The sequence below is a fragment of the Oncorhynchus mykiss genome, chromosome 11, assembly GCF_013265735.2.
Source record: "Oncorhynchus mykiss isolate Arlee chromosome 11, USDA_OmykA_1.1, whole genome shotgun sequence".
Taxonomy (NCBI): domain Eukaryota; kingdom Metazoa; phylum Chordata; class Actinopteri; order Salmoniformes; family Salmonidae; genus Oncorhynchus; species Oncorhynchus mykiss.
The window spans coordinates 82,878,670-82,900,739 of record NC_048575.1 but is presented as its reverse complement, the minus strand read 5'-3'; the positions used below and the strand labels follow the sequence as shown (position 1 = coordinate 82,900,739).

The 22,070-nt window shown below is 44.3% G+C and overlaps 1 protein-coding gene across 2 annotated transcripts in view; it reads left to right on the top strand.

The window, feature by feature from the left end:
• Positions 1-22,070, top strand: part of LOC100136308 (atrial natriuretic peptide receptor 3) — an 88,253-nt gene that overhangs the window by 61,292 nt on the left and 4,891 nt on the right. For both annotated transcript variants that reach the window (XM_036936534.1, XM_036936535.1), the window contains exons 4-6: positions 5,333-5,468; positions 14,972-15,066; positions 17,485-17,605. In XM_036936534.1, coding sequence (XP_036792429.1) covers positions 5,333-5,468; positions 14,972-15,066; positions 17,485-17,605 — 352 coding nt within the window. The remainder of the gene's footprint in view (positions 1-5,332; positions 5,469-14,971; positions 15,067-17,484; positions 17,606-22,070) is intronic.

The following is a 22,070-nucleotide window of genomic DNA, read 5'->3' as shown; positions in this document are numbered from 1 at the left end:
ATTGGGATCATTGTTCCATTCCATGTCTTCTCTATCAATCTATCCAGTGCCCAACCTAAACAGGAAGTAATCTGTGCGCTGCAGAGGACTGCTACTCAGGGGGAACTCAGTACATGTACCAGCCGAGGTGATGGCTGTGTATTTCCATTCACCTTCAGCAGCCGATTAGCAGCCCCGCGGCGGCAGGGAACAGGCTGATACAGCTAACAACCAACTCTTTTTAAACAATCTATTCATTTATGTATGTTTTACTCGCTCTGCTGCCCATCGCTGGCGGGGGAAGAAGAGAGGCTGATACTACATACCGAGGCCTGTGGTTTCATATTTTAGAGAGCGTTTGCTTTCTCAATGCTGACAACACAAGTAAACGTACTTTCCTCCCTCCAAATATATGGTCAAATCGTTTCAATAAAGGTAAGGGAATTTGCTCGTTTCCCAAAAATACACAAATATCGAGCTAAGAATTTTACAGAATATTTTTTGCAGAAACAAAATGCTGACCTGATCCATTCTGAAGCAAACTATAGTAGCCTAGGTTTCAGTGGCGGTCAATGCCATTTAAGATGAGGGAGCATGATACATATATATATATTTTTTATGAACACGGCCTTATTTCTATTACAGCATATTGGATGACTGTCATTCATATTTCAATCACCCAGCTCTGGGGAGACCTGAAAACATCTGTACAGCGACACTCCCCATCCAACCTGACACCCTCTCCTGTTGTCAAGATTCTAGAACCCTCCCCTGTTGTCAATATTCTAGAACCCTTCCCTATTGTCAAGACTCTAGAACCCTTCCCTGTTGTTAATACTCTAGAACCCTCCCCTGTTGTCAATATTCTAGAACCCTCCCCTGTTGTTAATACTCTAGAACCCTCCCTTGTTGTCAAGACTCTAGAACCCTCCGCTGTTGTCAATACTCTAGAACCCTCCCCTGTTGTCAATACTCTAGAACCCTCTCTTGTTGTCAATACTCTAGCATCATCCCCTGTTGTCAATACTCTAGCATCCTCTCCTGTTGTCAATACTCTAGAACCCTCCCCTGTTGTCAATACATTAGCATCCTCCCCTGTTGTCAATACTCTAGAACCCTCCGCTGTTGTCAATACTCTAGCATCCTCCCTTGTTGTCAATACTCTAGAACCTTCCCCTGTTGTCAATACCCTAGCATCCTCCCCTGTTGTAAATACTCTAGAACCCTCCCCTGTTGTCAATACTCTACCCCACTCCCTCGTTTTTAATACTCTAGAACCCTCCGCTGTTGTCAGTTCTCTAGAACCCTCACCTGTTGTCAATACTCTAGAACCTTCCCCTGTTGTCAATACTCTAGCATCCTCCCCTGTTGTAAATACTCTAGAACCCTCCCCTGTTGTCAATACTCTACCCCACTCCCTCGTTTTTAATACTCTAGAACCCTCCGCTGTTGTCAGTTCTCTAGAACCCTCACCTGTTGTCAATACTCTAGAACCTTCCCCTGCTGTCAATACTTTAGAACCCTCCCCTGTTGTCAATACTCTAGAACCCTCCACTGTTGTCAGTACTCTAGAACCCTCACCTGTTGTCAATACTCTAGAACCTTCCCCTGCTGTCAATACTCTAGAACCCTCCGCTGTTGTCAATACTCTAGCATCCTCCCTTGTTGTCAATACTCTAGAACCTTCCCCTGTTGTCAATACTCTAGCATCCTCCCCTGTTGTAAATACTCTAGAACCCTCCCCTGTTGTCAATACTCTACCCCACTCCCTCGTTTTTAATACTCTAGAACCCTCCCCTGTTGTCAATACTCTAGAACCCTCCACTGTTGTCAGTACTCTAGAACCCTCACCTGTTGTCAATACTCTAGAACCTTCCCCTGCTGTCAATACTCTAGAACCCTCTGCTGTTGTCAATAGTCTAGCATCCTCCCTTGTTGTCAATACTCTAGAACCCTCACCTGTTGTCAATACTCTAGAACCTTCCCCTGCTGTCAATACTCTAGAACCCTCCCCTGTTGTCAATACTCTAGAACCCTCCACTGTTGTCAGTACTCTAGAACCCTCACCTGTTGTCAATACTCTAGAACCTTCCCCTGCTGTCAATACTCTAGAACCCTCCGCTGTTGTCAATACTCTAGCATCCTCCCTTGTTGTCAATACTCTAGAACCTTCCCCTGTTGTCAATACCCTAGCATCCTCCCCTGTTGTAAATACTCTAGAACCCTCCCCTGTTGTCAATACTCTACCCCACTCCCTCGTTTTTAATACTCTAGAACCCTCCGCTGTTGTCAGTTCTCTAGAACCCTCACCTGTTGTCAATACTCTAGAACCTTCCCCTGTTGTCAATACTCTAGCATCCTCCCCTGTTGTAAATACTCTAGAACCCTCCCCTGTTGTCAATACTCTACCCCACTCCCTCGTTTTTAATACTCTAGAACCCTCCGCTGTTGTCAGTTCTCTAGAACCCTCACCTGTTGTCAATACTCTAGAACCTTCCCCTGCTGTCAATACTCTAGAACCCTCCCCTGTTGTCAATACTCTAGAACCCTCCACTGTTGTCAGTACTCTAGAACCCTCACCTGTTGTCAATACTCTAGAACCTTCCCCTGCTGTCAATACTCTAGAACCCTCCGCTGTTGTCAATACTCTAGCATCCTCCCTTGTTGTCAATACTCTAGAACCTTCCCCTGTTGTCAATACTCTAGCATCCTCCCCTGTTGTAAATACTCTAGAACCCTCCCCTGTTGTCAATACTCTACCCCACTCCCTCGTTTTTAATACTCTAGAACCCTCCCCTGTTGTCAATACTCTAGAACCCTCCACTGTTGTCAGTACTCTAGAACCCTCACCTGTTGTCAATACTCTAGAACCTTCCCCTGCTGTCAATACTCTAGAACCCTTCGCTGTTGTCAATACTCTAGCATCCTCCCTTGTTGTCAATACTCTAGAACCCTCACCTGTTGTCAATACTCTAGAACCTTCCCCTGCTGTCAATACTCTAGAACCCTCCCCTGTTGTCAATACTCTAGAACCCTCCACTGTTGTCAGTACTCTAGAACCCTCACCTGTTGTCAATACTCTAGAACCTTCCCCTGCTGTCAATACTCTAGAACCCTCCCCTGTTGTCAATACTCTAGAACCCTCCGCTGTTGTCAATACTTTAGAACCCTCACCTGTTGTCAATACTCTAGAACCTTCCCCTGCTGTCAATACTCTAGAACCCTCCCCTGTTGTCAATACTCTAGAACCCTCCCCTGCTGTCAATACTCTAGAACCCTCCACTGTTGTCAATACTCTAGCATCCTCCCTTGTTGTCAATACTCTAGAACCTTCCCCTGTTGTCAATACTCTAGCATCCTCCCCTGTTGTAAATACTCTAGAACCCTCCCCTGTTGTCAATACTCTACCCCACTCCCTCGTTTTTAATACTCTAGAACCCTCCGCTGTTGTCAGTTCTCTAGAACCCTCACCTGTTGCCAATACTCTAGAACCTTCCACTGCTGTCAATACTCTAGAACCCTCCCTGTTGTCAATACTCTAGAACCCTCCACTGTTGTCAGTACTCTAGAACCCTCACCTGTTGTCATTACTCTAGAACCTTCCCCTGCTGTCAATACTCTAGAACCCTCCCCTGTTGTCAATACTCTAGAACCCTCCGCTGTTGTCAATACTTTAGAACCCTCACCTGTTGTCAATACTCCAGAACCTTCCCCTGCTGTCAATACTCTAGAACCCTCCCCTGTTGTCAATACTCAAGAACCCTCCCCTGTTGTCAATACTCTAGAACCCTCCCCTGCTGTCAATACTCTAGAACCCTCCCCTGCTGTCAATACTCTAGAACCCTCCCCTGCTGTCAATACTCTAGAACCCTCCCCTGTTGTCAATACTCTAGAACCCTCCCCTGCTGTCAATACTCTAGAACCCTCCCCTGTTGTCAATACTCTAGCATCCTCCCCTGTTGTCATTACTCTAGAACCTTCCCCTGTTTTCAATACTCTTAGCATCCTCCCCTGTTGTAAATACTCTAGAACCTTCCCCTGTTGTCAATACTCTACCTCACTCCCTCGTTATTAATACTCTAGAACCCTCCGCTGTTGTCAGTTCTCTTCCACCCTCCCCTGTTGTCAATACTCTAGAACCCTCCCCTGCTGTCAATACTCTAGAACCCTCCCCTGCTGTCAATACTCTAGAACCCTCCCCTGCTGTCAATACTCTAGAACCCTCCCCTGTTGTCAATACTCTAGAACCCTCCCCTGCTGTCAATACTCTAGAACCCTCCCCTGCTGTCAATACTCTAGAACCCTCCCCTGCTGTCAATACTCTAGAACCCTCCCCTGCTGTCAATACTCTAGAACCCTCCCCTGCTGTCAATACTCTAGAACCCTCCCCTGTTGTCAATACTCTAGAACCCTCCCCTGCTGTCAATACTCTAGAACCCTCCCCTGTTGTCAATACTCTAGCATCCTCCCCTGTTGTCATTACTCTAGAACCTTCCCCTGTTTTCAATACTCTTAGCATCCTCCCCTGTTGTAAATACTCTAGAACCTTCCCCTGTTGTCAATACTCTACCTCACTCCCTCGTTATTAATACTCTAGAACCCTCCGCTGTTGTCAGTTCTCTTCCACCCTCCCCTGTTGTCAATACTCTAGAACCCTCCCCTGCTGTCAATACTCTAGAACCCTCCCCTGCTGTCAATACTCTAGAACCCTCCCCTGTTGTCAATACTCTAGAACCCTCCCCTGCTGTCAATACTCTAGAACCCTCCCCTGCTGTCAATACTCTAGATCCCTCCACTTGCGAGGATAACAGCACTGAACCTTTCTCAGTTTTTTTTTTTTGAGATTGTAGAACACATTCGGATGGATCTTAGACCATTCCTCCATACAGGACCTTTCCAGATGCTTGGTATCATTTTTCGGGGCTTATGGACCATTCTCTTCAATTCAAATCCCAGGCTTTAGTCCAGAGACCGAGGGCCATTTCAAAATGTTGATATTGGGTTCAATTAACCGTTTCTTCTTTTGTTTTGATTATTGCTTGCGGTTATTGTCTCCACTTATTTTGAAGGCCTCGAGTACCAGCGTTGTCCTGTGACTATATAAATGGACACATTTTTGTTGCCAGTGGCCTTCACATTCTGAGCAAAGAGGGAAGCATCTATCTAAGATCATTTGTATGTGGTAATTTTTTTGGTCCTCGTTCATCATTTCAAAAGTTTTCAAGGCTACACACCCATTGACTAACTGCAAGGCTCTGTTGTTAAAAGCGTGTCTGAAAGTTGATCAAGACTCTGTGATACAGTACGACGGGAGGAGATCAGGTGATTAATCCCTGTTGTTGTTTTCCTCCAGATCAACATGTTTATGGAAGGGTTCCATGATGCATTGCTGCTGTACGCCCTGGCGCTGCACGAAGCCATCAGGAACGGCCTCACCAAGAAGGACGGAGCAGAGATCACCTATCGCATGTGGAACAGAACATTTGAAGGTAAAAAACAAAAACCCTCTGGTCCTTATTAAATCTCTCCTCCCCTCTGGTCCTTATTAAACCTCTCCTCCCCGCTGGTCCTTATTAAATCTCTCCTCCCCTCTGGTCCTTATTAAACCTCTCCTCCCCGCTGGTCCTTATTAAACCTCTCTGCCCTCTGGTCCTTATTAAACCTTTCCTCCCCGCTGGTCCTTATTAAACCTCTCCTCCCCTCTGGTCCTTATTAAACCTCTCCTCCCCTCTGGTCCTTATTAAACCTCTCCTCCCCGCTGGTCCTTATTAAACCTCTCCTCCCCGCTGGTCCTTATTAAACCTCTCCTCCCCGCTGGTCCTTATTAAACCTCTCCTCCCCTCTGGTCCTTATTAAACCTCTCCTCCCCTCTGGTCCTTATTAAACCTCTCCGCCCTCTGGTCCTTATTAAACCTCTCCTCCCCGCTGGTCCTTATTAAACCTCTCCTCCCCTCTGGTCCTTATTAAACCTCTCCTCCCCTCTGGTCCTTATTAAACCTCTCCTCCCCTCTGGTCCTTATTAAACCTCTCCTCCCCTCTGGTCCTTATTAAACCTCTCCTCCCCGCTGGTCCTTATTAAACCTCTCCTCCCCTCTGGTCCTTATTAAACCTCTCCTCCCCTCTGGTCCTTATTAAACCTCTCCTCCCCGCTGGTCCTTATTAAACCTCTCCTCCCCGCTGGTCCTTATTAAACCTCTCTGCCCTCTGGTCCTTATTAAACCTCTCCGCCCTCTGGTCCTTATTAAACCTCTCCTCCCCTCTGGTCCTTATTAAACCTCTCCTCCCCTCTGGTCCTTATTAAACCTCTCCGCCCTCTGGTCCTTATTAAACCTCTCCTCCCCGCTGGTCCTTATTAAACCTCTCCGCCCTCTGGTCCTTATTAAACCTCTCCGCCCTCTGGTCCTTATTAAACCTCTCCTCCCCTCTGGTCCTTATTAAACCTCTCCTCCCCTCTGGTCCTTATTAAACCTCTCCGCCCTCTGGTCCTTATTAAACCTCTCCGCCCTCTGGTCCTTATTAAACCTCTCCTCCCCTCTGGTCCTTATTAAACCTCTCTGCCCTCTGGTCCTTATTAAACCTCTCCTCCCCGCTGGTCCTTATTAAACCTCTCCTCCCCGCTGGTCCTTATTAAACCTCTCCGCCCTCTGGTCCTTATTAAACCTCTCCTCCCCTCTGGTCCTTATTAAACCTCTCCTCCCCGCTGGTCCTTATTAAACCTCTCCTCCCCGCTGGTCCTTATTAAACCTCTCCTCCCCTCTGGTCCTTATTAAACCTCTCCTCCCCTCTGGTCCTTATTAAACCTCTCCGCCCTCTGGTCCTTATTAAACCTCTCCTCCCCGCTGGTCCTTATTAAACCTCTCCTCCCCTCTGGTCCTTATTAAACCTCTCCTCCCCTCTGGTCCTTATTAAACCTCTCCTCCCCTCTGGTCCTTATTAAACCTCTCCTCCCCTCTGGTCCTTATTAAACCTCTCCTCCCCGCTGGTCCTTATTAAACCTCTCCTCCCCTCTGGTCCTTATTAAACCTCTCCTCCCCTCTGGTCCTTATTAAACCTCTCCTCCCCTCTGGTCCTTATTAAACCTCTCCTCCCCGCTGGTCCTTATTAAACCTCTCCTCCCCGCTGGTCCTTATTAAACCTCTCTGCCCTCTGGTCCTTATTAAACCTCTCCGCCCTCTGGTCCTTATTAAACCTCTCCTCCCCTCTGGTCCTTATTAAACCTCTCCTCCCCTCTGGTCCTTATTAAACCTCTCCGCCCTCTGGTCCTTATTAAACCTCTCCGCCCTCTGGTCCTTATTAAACCTCTCCTCCCCGCTGGTCCTTATTAAACCTCTCCGCCCTCTGGTCCTTATTAAACCTCTCCGCCCTCTGGTCCTTATTAAACCTCTCCTCCCCTCTGGTCCTTATTAAACCTCTCCTCCCCTCTGGTCCTTATTAAACCTCTCCGCCCTCTGGTCCTTATTAAACCTCTCCGCCCTCTGGTCCTTATTAAACCTCTCCTCCCCTCTGGTCCTTATTAAACCTCTCTGCCCTCTGGTCCTTATTAAACCTCTCCTCCCCGCTGGTCCTTATTAAACCTCTCCTCCCCGCTGGTCCTTATTAAACCTCTCCGCCCTCTGGTCCTTATTAAACCTCTCCTCCCCTCTGGTCCTTATTAAACCTCTCCTCCCCTCTGGTCCTTATTAAACCTCTCCTCCCCTCTGGTCCTTATTAAACCTCTCCTCCCTGCTGGTCCTTATTAAACCTCTCCTCCCCGCTGGTCCTTATTAAACCTCTCCTCCCCTCTGGTCCTTATTAAACCTCTCCTCCCCTCTGGTCCTTATTAAACCTCTCCTCCCCTCTGGTCCTTATTAAACCTCTCCTCCCCTCTGGTCCTTATTAAACCTCTCCTCCCCTCTGGTCCTTATTAAACCTCTCCTCCCCTCTGGTCCTTATTAAACCTCTCCTCCCCTCTGGTCCTTATTAAACCTCTCCGCCCTCTGGTCCTTATTAAACCTCTCCTCCCCGCTGGTCCTTATTAAACCTCTCCGCCCTCTGGTCCTTATTAAACCTCTCCGCCCTCTGGTCCTTATTAAACCTCTCCTCCCCTCTGGTCCTTATTAAACCTCTCCTCCCCTCTGGTCCTTATTAAACCTCTCCGCCCTCTGGTCCTTATTAAACCTCTCCTCCCCTCTGGTCCTTATTAAACCTCTCCTCCCCGCTGGTCCTTATTAAACCTCTCCTCCCGCTGGTCCTTATTAAACCTCTCCTCCCCTCTGGTCCTTATTAAACCTCTCCTCCCCTCTGGTCCTTATTAAACCTCTCCTCCCCGCTGGTCCTTATTAAACCTCTCCTCCCGCTGGTCCTTATTGAACCTCTCCTCCCGCTGGTCCTTATTAAACCTCTCCTCCCCTCTGGTCCTTATTAAACCTCTCCGCCCTCTGGTCCTTATTAAACCTCTCCTCCCCTCTGGTCCTTATTAAACCTCTCCTCCCCGCTGGTCCTTATTAAACCTCTCCTCCCGCTGGTCCTTATTAAACCTCTCCTCCCCTCTGGTCCTTATTAAACCTCTCCTCCCCTCTGGTCCTTATTAAACCTCTCCTCCCCTCTGGTCCTTATTAAACCTCTCCTCCCCTCTGGTCCTTATTAAACCTCTCCTCCCCGCTGGTCCTTATTAAACCTCTCCTCCCGCTGGTCCTTATTAAACCTCTCCTCCCCTCTGGTCCTTATTAAACCTCTCCTCCCCTCTGGTCCTTATTAAACCTCTCCTCCCGCTGGTCCTTATTAAACCTCTCCTCCCCTCTGGTCCTTATTAAACCTCTCCTCCCCTCTGGTCCTTATTAAACCTCTCCTCCCCGCTGGTCCTTAATAAACCTCTCCTCCCGCTGGTCCTTATTGAACCTCTCCTCCCCTCTGGTCCTTATTAAACCTCTCCTCCCCTCTGGTCCTTATTAAACCTCTCCTCCCCGCTGGTCCTTATTAAACCTCTCCTCCCCGCTGGTCCTTATTAAACCTCTCCTCCCGCTGGTCCTTATTAAACCTCTCCTCCCCTCTGGTCCTTATTAAACCTCTCCTCCCCTCTGGTCCTTATTAAACCTCTCCTCCCCGCTGGTCCTTATTAAACCTCTCCTCCCGCTGGTCCTTATTAAAACTCTCCCTTATCTCTTCCCCATTCTTATCCTCCCATCCTTATCATATTGGCCTCCCTCCAGAGCCATAGCAGCCTGCATTCAACCTCTCTCTCGCTCTCTCTCTTTCTCAATTCAATTCAATTTAAGGGCTTTTTTGGCATGGGAAACATATTTTTTTAAATGCCAAAGCAAGTGAAATAGATAATAAACAAAGTGAAATATAAATACATAAAAATACATCTCTCTCTCTCTCTCCTCTCGCTGTCTCATCATATGTCCTCTGAGGATGTTTTTTACTGAGGTGTAGATCATTATCCAAGGACTGTAAGACTGTTGGAATGTGATCTGAATTTTAGATCTAAGACCGGAGCTCAGATTCCATCTCCTTCAGTTGTCCTGGCTCCCAGCTGGACCAATCATCACCCTTAATTAGGCCAATGTTGTCAACCCGAGTTGAGCCTCTGGCATTCTCCACTCATTTTTAATGGCTGTAGAAGGAACATTTATAGCATTATTGATATCACTATCAATTACACAAGGCTTTGGCGTGCAACACAGCTAGCTCAGCGCAGTGCAGCTTTGTCCTGAGCTGTTAACCAGAAGGATTTCCTTTAGCTTGTAGAGGATGTTAAAATACACCACAGACAGTGCACTGTACAGCAGTACCAAGGGCTTACGGCAGTACCAAGGGCTTACGGCAGTACCAAGGGCTTACAGCAGTACCAAGGGCTTACAGCAGTATGAAGGGCTTACAGCAGTATGAAGGGCTTACAGCAGTATGAAGGGCTTACGGCAGTACCAAGGGCTTACAGCAGTATGAAGGGCTTACAGCAGTATGAAGGGCTTACGGCAGTACCAAGGGCTTACAGCAGTATGAAGGGCTTACAGCAGTATGAAGGGCTTACAGCAGTATGAAGGGCTTACGGCAGTACCAAGGGCTTACGGCAGTACCAAGGGCTTACAGCAGTATGAAGGGCTTACAGCAGTATGAAGGGCTTACAGCAGTATGAAGGGCTTACGGCAGTACCAAGGGCTTACGGCAGTACCAAGGGCTTACAGCAGTATGAAGGGCTTACAGCAGTATGAAGGGCTTACAGCAGTATGAAGGGCTTACAGCAGTATGAAGGGCTTACGGCAGTATGAAGGGCTTACAGCAGTATGAAGGGCTTACAGCAGTACCAAGGGCTTACAGCAGTATGAAGGGCTTACGGCAGTACCAAGGGCTTACGGCAGTATGAAGGGCTTACGGCAGTACCAAGGGCTTACAGCAGTATGAAGGGCTTACAGCAGTATGAAGGGCTTACAGCAGTATGAAGGGCTTACGGCAGTACCAAGGGCTTACAGCAGTATGAAGGGCTTACGGCAGTACCAAGGGCTTACAGCAGTATGAAGGGCTTACAGCAGTATGAAGGGCTTACAGCAGTATGAAGGGCTTACGGCAGTACCAAGGGCTTACAGCAGTATGAAGGGCTTACGGCAGTACCAAGGGCTTACAGCAGTATGAAGGGCTTACAGCAGTATGAAGGGCTTACAGCAGTACCAAGGGCTTATGGCAGTATGAAGGGCTTACAGCAGTATGAAGGGCTTACGGCAGTACCAAGGGCTTACAGCAGTATGAAGGGTTTACAGCAGTATGAAGGGCTTACGGCAGTACCAAGGGCTTACGGCAGTATGAAGGGCTTACGGCAGTACCAAGGGCTTACAGCAGTATGAAGGGCTTACAGCAGTATGAAGGGCTTACAGCAGTACCAAGGGCTTACGGCAGTATGAAGGGCTTACAGCAGTATGAAGGGCTTACGGCAGTACCAAGGGCTTACGGCAGTATGAAGGGCTTACAGCAGTATGAAGGGCTTACGGCAGTATGAAGGGCTTACGGCAGTACCAAGGGCGGAGGATGGAGGGGAGGATCTGATAGAGCCTGAGATGCCCAGCCCTGAGAGGGTGGAGAGGAGGATCTGATAGAGCCTGAGACGCCCAGCCCTGAGAGGGTGGAGAGGAGGATCTGATAGAGCAGCGAACAGGTTGTCGGGCGGCCAGACCTCACTACTCATAAGGATTTAATCTGGAGAGAGAGGGGAAAAAGAGGTCAAGGTGTAGGGTAGTTCTGTGTGAGTGGGACCAGTGGACTCAATAGGCTGGGTGAATGAGTGGGACCAGTGGACTCAATAGGCTGAGTGAATGAGTGGGACCAGTGGACTCAATAGGCTGAGTGAATGAGTAGGACCAGTGGACTCAATAGGCTGAGTGAAAGAGTGGGACCAGTGGACTCAATAGGCTGAGTGAAAGAGTGGGACCAGTGGACTCAATAGGCTGAGTGAATGAGGGGGACCAGTGGACTCAATAGGCTGAGTGAATGAGGGGGACCAGTGGACTCAATAGGCTGAGTGAATGAGGGGGACCAGTGGACTCAATAGGCTGAGTGAATGAGTAGGACCAGTGGACTCAATAGGCTGAGTGAATGAGGGGGACCAGTGGACTCAATAGGCTGAGTGAATGAGGGGGACCAGTGGACTAAATAGGCATGAATGAGTGAATGAGTAGCGGATGTCGTCAACCTGTTTTTCAAAGGGGTTGACAAAGTTGTCCTCAGAGAGGGAGGAAGGGGGGGAGGAGAATTAAGGAGGGAGGAGAAGGTGGAAAAGAGTTTCCTAGGTTTAGAGGCAGAAGCTTGAAATGTAGAGTGATAGAAAGAGGCTTTAACAGTGGATACAGAGGAAGAGGAGGGAGTGAAAGGATGAAAAGGCCTCCGGAAGTTTATTTTCCCTCCATTATCGCTCAGCTGCCCGCAGCCCTATTCTGTAAGCTCGTAATGACCTCACTGAACTAATTGCTAATTGTCTAGCATAGGTGGAGAGCACACCTCCCTCTACTAATTGCTAATTGCCTAGCATAGGTGGAGAGCACACCTCCCTCTACTAATTGATGATTGGCTAGCATTGGTGGAGAGCACACCTCCCTCTACCAATTGCTAATTGCCTAGCATAGGTGGAGAGCACACCTCCCTCTACTAATTGCTGATTGCCTATGAGAGTGAAAATTGCCCTCCCCTTTGATCCTGGTTCCTTTGATCCTGGTTGATGTGTCAACAACTATCTGCAAGTTATGAGCAGGCAGCAGTTCACACACCAAGTAGGCTGCTACAGACCCCTGTCCATTCACCACTACAGACCCCTGTCTCTTCACCACTACAGACCCCTGTCTATTCACCACTACAGACCCCTGTCTATTCACCACTACAGACCCCTGTCCATTCACCACTACAGACCCCTGTCTATTCACCACTACAGACCCCTGTCCATTCACCACTACAGACCCCTGTCTATTCACCACTACAGACCCCTGTCCATTCACCACTACAGACCCCTGTCTCTTCACCACTACAGACCCCTGTCTATTCACCACTACAGACCCCTGTCTATTCACCACTACAGACCCCTGTCCATTCACCACTACAGACCCCTGTCTCTTCACCACTACAGACCCCTGTCTATTCACCACTACAGACCCCTGTCCATTCACCACTACAGACCCCTGTCTCTTCACCACTACAGACCTCTGTCTATTCACCACTACAGACCCCTGTCTATTCACCACTAAAGACCCCTGTCTATTCACCACTACAGACCCCTGTCTCTTCACCACTACAGACCCCTGTCTATTCACCACTACAGACCCCTGTCTATTCACCACTACAGATCCCTGTCTCTTCACCACTACAGACCCCTGTCTCTTCACCACTACAGACCCCTGTCTCTTCACCACTACAGACCCCTGTCCATTCACCACTACAGACCCCTGTCTCTTCACCACTACAGACCCCTGTCTCATCACCACTACAGACCCCTGTCTATTCACCACTACAGACCCCTGTCTATTCACCACTACAGACCCCTGTCCATTCACCACTACAGACCCCTGTCTCTTCACCACTACAGACCTCTGTCTATTCACCACTACAGACCCCTGTCTATTCACCACTAAAGACCCCTGTCTATTCACCACTACAGACCCCTGTCTCTTCACCACTACAGACCCCTGTCTATTCACCACTACAGACCCCTGTCTATTCACCACTACAGATCCCTGTCTCTTCACCACTACAGACCCCTGTCTCTTCACCACTACAGACCCCTGTCCATTCACCACTACAGACCCCTGTCTCTTCACCACTACAGACCCCTGTCTCTTCACCACTACAGACCCCTGTCTCATCACCACTACAGACCCCTGTCTATTCACCACTACAGACCCCTGTCTATTCACCACTACAGACCCCTGTCCATTCACCACTACAGACCCCTGTCTCTTCACCACTACAGACCCCTGTCTATTCACCACTACAGACCCCTGTCCATTCACCACTACAGACCCCTGTCTCTTCACCACTACAGACCCCTGTCTATTCACCACTACAGACCCCTGTCTATTCACCACTACAGACCCCTGTCTATTCACCACTACAGACCCCTGTCCATTCACCACTACAGACCCCTGTCTATTCACCACTACAGACCCCTGTCCATTCACCACTACAGACCCCTGTCTCTTCACCACTACAGACCCCTGTCTATTCACCACTACAGACCCCTGTCTATTCACCACTACAGACCCCTGTCCATTCACCACTACAGACCCCTGTCTCTTCACCACTACAGACCCCTGTCTATTCACCACTACAGACCCCTGTCTATTCACCACTACAGACCCCTGTCTATTCACCACTACAGACCCCTGCCTCTTCACCACTACAGACCCCCTGCCTCTTCACCACTACAGACCCCTGTCTATTCACCACTACAGACCCCTGTCCATTCACCACTACAGACCCCTGTCTCTTCACCACTACAGACCCCTGTCTATTCACCACTACAGACCCCTGTCTATTCACCACTACAGACCCCTGTCTATTCACCACTACAGACCCCTGCCTCTTCACCACTACAGACCCCCTGCCTCTTCACCACTACAGACCCCTGCCTCTTCACCACTACAGACCCCTGCCTCTTCACCACTACAGACCCCCTGCCTCTTCACCACTACAGACCCCTGCCTCTTCACCACTACAGACCCCTGTCTCTTCACCACTACAGACCCCTGTCTATTCACCACTACAGACCCCTGTCTATTCACCACTACAGACCCCTGCCTCTTCACCACTACAGACCCCCTGCCTCTTCACCACTACAGACCCCCTGCCTCTTCACCACTACAGACCCCTGCCTCTTCACCACTACAGACCCCCTGCCTCTTCACCACTACAGACCCCCTGCCTCTTCACCACTACAGACCCCTGCCTCTTCACCACTACAGACCCCTGTCTCTTCACCACTACAGACCCCTGTCTATTCACCACTACAGACCCCTGTCTATTCACCATACGTCCTCTGTACATCCAACAAACAGTATGGTGACAGACTCCAGTTGCAGAATAATGTCCTCCAGATAACTCCAGTTAAAGAATGAGGCAGAGTCAACACGGAGAACAAGACCTTTCATCTGCTGTGATTAGAGTCCCCGTTACAGAACGGATGTCCCCTCTCGCCAAACTGGTTAAAAAGCCAATGCGTTGCCAGCTCTCAACGTGAAGTAACAGTGTTTTGTTCAGCAGGAATCGTCAAGAACAGGGTCATATTTTCTTGTTAAAATAAATAATATGTTAAAAATGCCAACAATTTTTGGGAACACAGCCGTAGGGATGAAATTACAAATCTTGGAGGGCCTGCCAACACAAACGGCGGGAGGAGAGATGGGATTTCCTGTTATATTGGCCGGTGCTGGAATTTCTCCACTCCGCTCTCTGCTCTCTGTTTTCCTTGGAATGTTGGGCTCTTGCTAATTAATTCTGCCATTCTTTGCATGCCGCTGGTCCTCTGGTCGCTGGGCAGGCATCGCAGGCCAGGTGTCTATGGACTTCAACGGAGACAGATACGGAGACTTCTCTGTGATGAGCATGACAAACACCGAGGCAGGCACCTATGAGGTAAGAACAGAACCTAACACCAACCCTCCTACATCAGGGCCCTTATTCAGTAAGCATCTGAGAGTGGTGTCCACGTCGACGGGACAGTCGTGGAGAGGGTAGTAAGTTTTAAGTTCCTCGGCGTACACATCACGGACAAACTGAATTGGTCCACCCACACAGACAGCGTTGTGAAGAAGGCGCAGCAGCGCCTCTTCAACCTCAGGAGGCTGAAGAAATTTGGCTTGTCACCAAAAGCACTCACAAACTTCTACAGATGCACAATCGAGAGCATCCTGTCGGGCTGTATCACCGCCTGGTACGGCAACTGCTCCGCCCACAACCGTAAGGCTCTCCAGAGGGTAGTGAGGTCTGCACAACGCAGCACCGGGGGCAAACTACCTGCCCTCCAGGACACCTACACCACCACGATGTCACAGGAAGGCCATAAAGATCATCAAGGACAACAACCACCCGAGCCACTGCCTGTTCACCCCGCTATCATCCAGAAGGTGAGGTCAGTACAGGTGCATCAAAGCTGGGACCGAGACACTGAAAAACAGCTTCTATCTCAAGGCCATCAGACTGTTAAACAGCCACCACTAACATTGAGTGTCAGCTGCCAACACACTGACTCAACTCCAGCCACTTTAATAATGAAAATTGATGTAATAAATGTATCACTAGCCACTTTAAACAATGCCACTTAATATAATGTTACTTACCCTACATTACTCATCTCATATGCATACGTATATACTGTACTCTATATCATCTACTGCATCTTTATGTAATACATGTATCACTAGCCACTTTAACTATGCCACTTTGTTTACATACTCATCTCATATGTATATACTGTACTCTATACCATCTACTGCATCTTGCCTATGCCGTTCTGTACCATCACTCATTCATATATCTTTATGTACATATTATCCTTGTATAAGGTAGTAGTTGTGGGATTGTTAGGTTAGATTACTCGTTGGTTATTACTGCATTGTCGGAACTAGAAGCACAAGCATTTCGCTACACTCGCATTAACATCTGCTAACCATGTGTATGTGACAAATAAAATTAGATTTGATTTGTTCTAGGATCAGGTCACAAAGAGTCTCAGTAGGAGTGCTGATCTAGGATCAGGTCATAGTCACAGTAGGAGTACTGATCTAGGATCAGGTCATAGTCTCAGTAGGAGTGGTGATCTAGGATCAGGTCATAGTCACAGTAGGAGTACTGATCTAGGATCAGGTCATAGTCTCAGTAGGAGTACTGATCTAGGATCAGGTCATAGTCTCAGTAGGAGTGGTGATCTAGGATCAGGTCATAAAGAGTCTCAGTAGGAGTGGTGATCTAGGATCAGGTCATACAGAGTCTCAGTAGGAGTGCTGATCTAGGATCAGGTCATACAGAGTCTCAGTAGGAGTGGTGATCTAGGATCAGGTCATAAAGAGTCTCAGTAGGAGTGGTGATCTAGGATCAGGTCATACAGAGTCTCAGTAGGAGTGGTGATCTAGGATCAGGTCATAGTCTCAGTAGGAGTGGTGATCAAGGATCAGGTCATAGTCTCAGTAGGAGTGGTGATCAAGGATCAGGTCATAGTCTCAGTAGGAGTGGTGATCTAGGATCAGGTCATACAGAGTCTCAGTAGGAGTGGTGATCTAGGATCAGGTCATAGTCTCAGTAGGAGTGGTGATCAAGGATCAGGTCATAAAGAGTATCAGTAGGAGTGCTGATCTAGGATCAGGTCCCCTCTGTCCATGTGATCTTATTCATAATTATGTAAAAAGCCAAACTGACCCTGTATCAGCGCTCCTACTACCTATGATGTAAGAAGAAAACCTTCCACCTCAGATAACATCCAACCTAATCCTGTAACCTCTAGCATCGCTAGTGATCAGGTGTTTGTTTTTAGATGGCACAAATCTTTCTCAACGGACTGTATAAATGGTATAGAATGCCAAACGGCTGTTCAAATGCCCCCTTCTAAATGACGCTTGTAAAGGACTGTACTGCTTCCATACAATGCTATCTGCTATCTGGCTTGTCAAATGCCCCCTTCTAAATGAGGTTCGTAAAGGACTGTACAGCTTCCATACAATGCTATCTGCTATGTGGCTTGTCAAATGCCCCCTTCTAAATGACGTTCGTAAAGGACTGTACAGCTTCCATAGAATGCTATCTGGCTTGTCAAATGCCCCCTTCTAAATGACGTTCGTAAAGGACTGTACAGCTTCCATACAATGCTATCTGCTATCTGACTTGTCAAATGCCCCCTTCTAAATGACGTTCGTAAAGGACTGTACAGCTTCCATAGAATGCTCTCTGGCTTGTCAAATGCCCCCTTCTCCTCCTAGTTGTCCTTTTCTAGTACAACTTCTCAATATGTGGGCCCTATTTGAGATTGACGGCAGTTGTTTCCCTTGTGTGTGTTCTCAGACGGTGTGTAACTACTATGGTGTGAAGGAGAGTTTCCAGATGCTTCCGGGGTTCAAGCCTGACCACTTCACCCTGAGAGGACTACACAGAGTCTCCCACGCAGACCTGCCAGACAAATCATGTAAATTATCACTAATGATCTGTAATATATCTGTTATATCTGTCTGTCTGCACCACACGCCAACAAACACAACTCCTCCCTCTGCCTCTGGCGCTCTAACCCTGTTTATACCTGCCGTTTAAATGCACCTTTCTTTTCTGATCTTGTCCACATTCTGATTGCGATCAGGTCTTCGCGACTAGCTCCAGAGGTAGGCAGGCGTGCATTGTGTCTGGATAACCATCAACTGTAAACGGATACGGATGATCAATTAAATCATTATTACACCTACCTCTAATATCTACGACAGGTACCACCATTGACTAATGGCATCAGTAATTGTGTTCAAATAAAATGCATTCATACAATATTTTGAAAGAATATACAAAGAGTTAATTTCCCCAAATCTATATATCCATTTTCAGAAATGTTGGTAAATTTGCTTTTATTGTTTATTAAAGAAGTTATAAAATACGTTTAAAAAAAAATATCTAATCAAGGGGTTGTTCAACGACATATACGTATTTATTTCTTTGAAATCTTTCGTTTCAGACGGACAAATAATATATATATATTTTTTTTGTAAAATATATATATCCGCCTCTCTCTCAGATAAATATAATACCGCCAGGGTTTCCACTGTCAAATGGAACAAATAACGTCACATTATTACTTTATTATTTATATTATTATTTATTATTCATTTATTATTAATTTATTATTATTATTTATTATTTATTTATTATTACTTTATTATTATTATTTATTATTTATTTATTATTATTATTATTATTACTTATTACTTTATTATTATTCTTATTATTTATTATTTATTTATTATTACATTATTATTATTATTATTATTTATTCATTTATTATTAATTTATTATTATTATTTATTATTTATTTATTATTACTTTATTATTATTATTTATTATTTATTTATTATTATTATTATTATTACTTATTACTTTATTATTATTCTTATTATTTATTATTTATTTATTATTACATTATTATTATTATTATTATTTATTCATTTATTATTAATTTATTATTATTATTTATTATTTATTTATTATTACTTTATTATTATTATTTATTATTTATTTATTATTATTATTATTATTACTTATTACTTTATTATTATTCTTATTATTTATTATTTATTTATTATTACATTATTATTATTATTATTATTTATTATTACTTTATTATTATTATTATTAATTATTATTTATTTATTATTACTTTATTATTATTATTTATTATTACTTTATTATTATTATTTATTTATTATTATTATTTATTTATTATTATTATTTATTATTTATTTATTATTATTATTTATTTATTATTATTATTTATTATTTATTTATTATTATTATTTATTTATTATTATTATTTATTATTTATTTATTATTATTATTTATTTATTATTATTATTTATTATTTATTTATTATTATTACTTATTACTTTATTATTATTCTTATTATTTATTATTTATTTATTATTACATTATTATTATTATTATTATTTATTCATTTATTATTAATTTATTATTATTATTTATTATTTATTTATTATTACTTTATTATTATTATTTATTATTTATTTATTATTATTATTATTATTATTTATTATTTATTTATTATTATTATTATTATTATTTATTACTTTATTATTATTATTATTATTTATTTATTATTATTATTATTATTATTATTATTTATTACTTTATTATTATTATTATTATTATTATTTATTATTACTTTATTATTATTATTATTAATTAGTATTTATTTATTATTACTTTATTATTATTTCTTATTACTTTATTATTATTATTTATTTATTATTATTATTTATTTATTATTATTATTTATTATTTATTTATTATTATTATTTATTTATTATTATTATTTATTATTTATTTATTATTATTATTTATTTATTATTACTTTATTATTATTATTATTTATTATTACTTTATTATTATTATTATTACGACATGTAATATTTGTGGCATCAATATTTAAAGAAGGTACAACAACAACAACAACAACAAATCAATACCAGTAATATAAGATCTAAAACCTTTACGTCGTTTGGCAGACGCTCTTGTCCTAAAAGGACTGGACCAAGGCGCAGCGAATGTTGAGTTCCACATATTTATTTCTCAAAGCGAAACTTAAAGCAAAAACAATAAATAAATACACAAACAACAAAACGTGACTACGTGGTGCACAAACACAAAACACAACACAATATCCCACAAACACAGGTGGGAAAATCAGCTACTTAAATATGATCCCCAATTAGAAACAACGATTATCCAGCTGCCTCTAATTGATAATCATACAAAACACCAACATCGAAAATATAAACTAGAACACAACATAGAAATAGTAAACTACAACACAACATAGAAATGTTAAACTAGAATACCCCCTAGTCACGCCCTGACCTACTACACCATAGAGAAACAAGAGCTCTCTATGGTCAGGGCGTGACATATCCAGAGTGAATTACAGTCAATGCATTCATCTTAAGATAGCTAGATGAGATATACTAAATATCACAGTCAATTATACAGGATACGAATATTCCATTCCATCTAAACAATGGATATACAGTGGGGCAAAAAAGTATTTAGTCAGCCACCAATTGTGCAAGTTCTCCCACTTAAAAAGATGAGAGAGGCCTGTAATTTTCATCATAGGTACACTTCAACTATGACAGACAAAATTAGAAAAAAAATCCAGAAAATCACATTGTAGGATCTTTAATGAATTTATTTGCAAATTATGGTGGAATATAAGTATTTGGTCACCTACAAACAAGTAAGATTTCTGGCTCTCACAGACCTGTAACTTCTTCTTTAAGAGGCTCCTCTGTCCTCCACTCGTTACCTGTATTAATGGCACCTGTTTGAACTTGTTATCAGTATAAAAAACACCTGTCCACAACGCTCCAGCAGGTATAATTCACTGGTCATCCCCAAAGCCAACACCTCCTTTGGGCACCTTTCCTCCCAGTTCTCTGCTGCCAGTGACTGGAACAAATTGCAAAAATCGCTGAAGGTGGAGACTTATATCCCTCACCAACTTTAAACATCAACTATCTGATCAGCTAACCGATCGCTGCAGCTGTACATAGTCCATCTGTAAATAGCCCACCCAATCTACCTCATCCCCATATTGTTTTTATTTACTTTTCTCCTCTTTTGCACACCAGCATCTCGACTTGAACATCACCATCTACTCATTTATCCCTCCCTCCTCCCTCCAATCTGCTAAATTGTAATTACTTTGATACTATTGGCCTATTTATTGCCTTACCTCCTCACGCCATTTGCACACACTGTATATATACTTTTTTCCCCCTATTGTGTTATTGACTGTACGCTTGTTTATTCCATGTGTAACTCTGTGTTGATGTTTGTGTCACACTGCTTTGCTTTATCTTGGCCAGGTCGCAGTTATAAATGAGAACTTGTTCTCAACTGGCCTACCTGGTTAAATAAAGGTGAAATAAAAAAAATATTAAAAATGGTGGATATACTGTAGTAACCCAGGTGGGTATACTGTACGAACCCAGGTGGGTATACTGTAGTAACCCAAGTGGATATACTGTAGTACTGTAGTAACCCAAGTGGGTATACTGTACGAACCCAGGTGGATCTACTGTAGTACTGTAGTAACCCAGGTGGGTATACTGTTCGAACCCAGGTGGGTATACTATAGTAACCCAGGTGGATATACTGTAGTACTGTAGTAACCCAGGTGGGTATACTGTACGAACCCAGGTGGATATACTATAGTAACCCAGGTGGATATACTGTAGTACTGTAGTAACCCAGGTGGGTATACTGTACGAACCCAGGTGGATATACTGTAGGACCCCAGGTGGATATACTGTAGGACCCCAGGTGGATATACTGTAGTAACCCAGGTGGATATACTGTAGGACCCCAAGTGGGTATACTGTAGTAACCCAGGTGGGTATACTGTAGTACTGTAGTAACCCAGGTGGATATACTGTAGTAACCCAGGTGGATATACTGTAGGACCCCAGGTGGGTATACTGTAGGACCCCAGGTGGGTATACTCTAGGACCCCAGGTGGGTATACTGTAGTAACCCAGGTGGGTGTACTGTAGTACTGTAGTAACCCAGGTGGATATACTGTAGTACTGTAGGAACCCAGGTGGATATACTGTAGTACTGTAGTAACCCAGGTGGGTATACTGTAGTACTGTAGTAACCCAGGTGGATATACTGTACGAACCCAGGTGGATATACTGTAGTCCTGTAGGAACCCAGGTGGATATACTGTAGTACTGTAGTAACCCAGGTGGATATACTGTAGTAACCCAGGTGGATATACTGTAGTACTGTAGTAACCCAGGTGGATATACTGTAGTACTGTAGTAACCCAGGTGGGTATACTGTAGGAACCCAGGTGGATATACTGTAGTAACCCA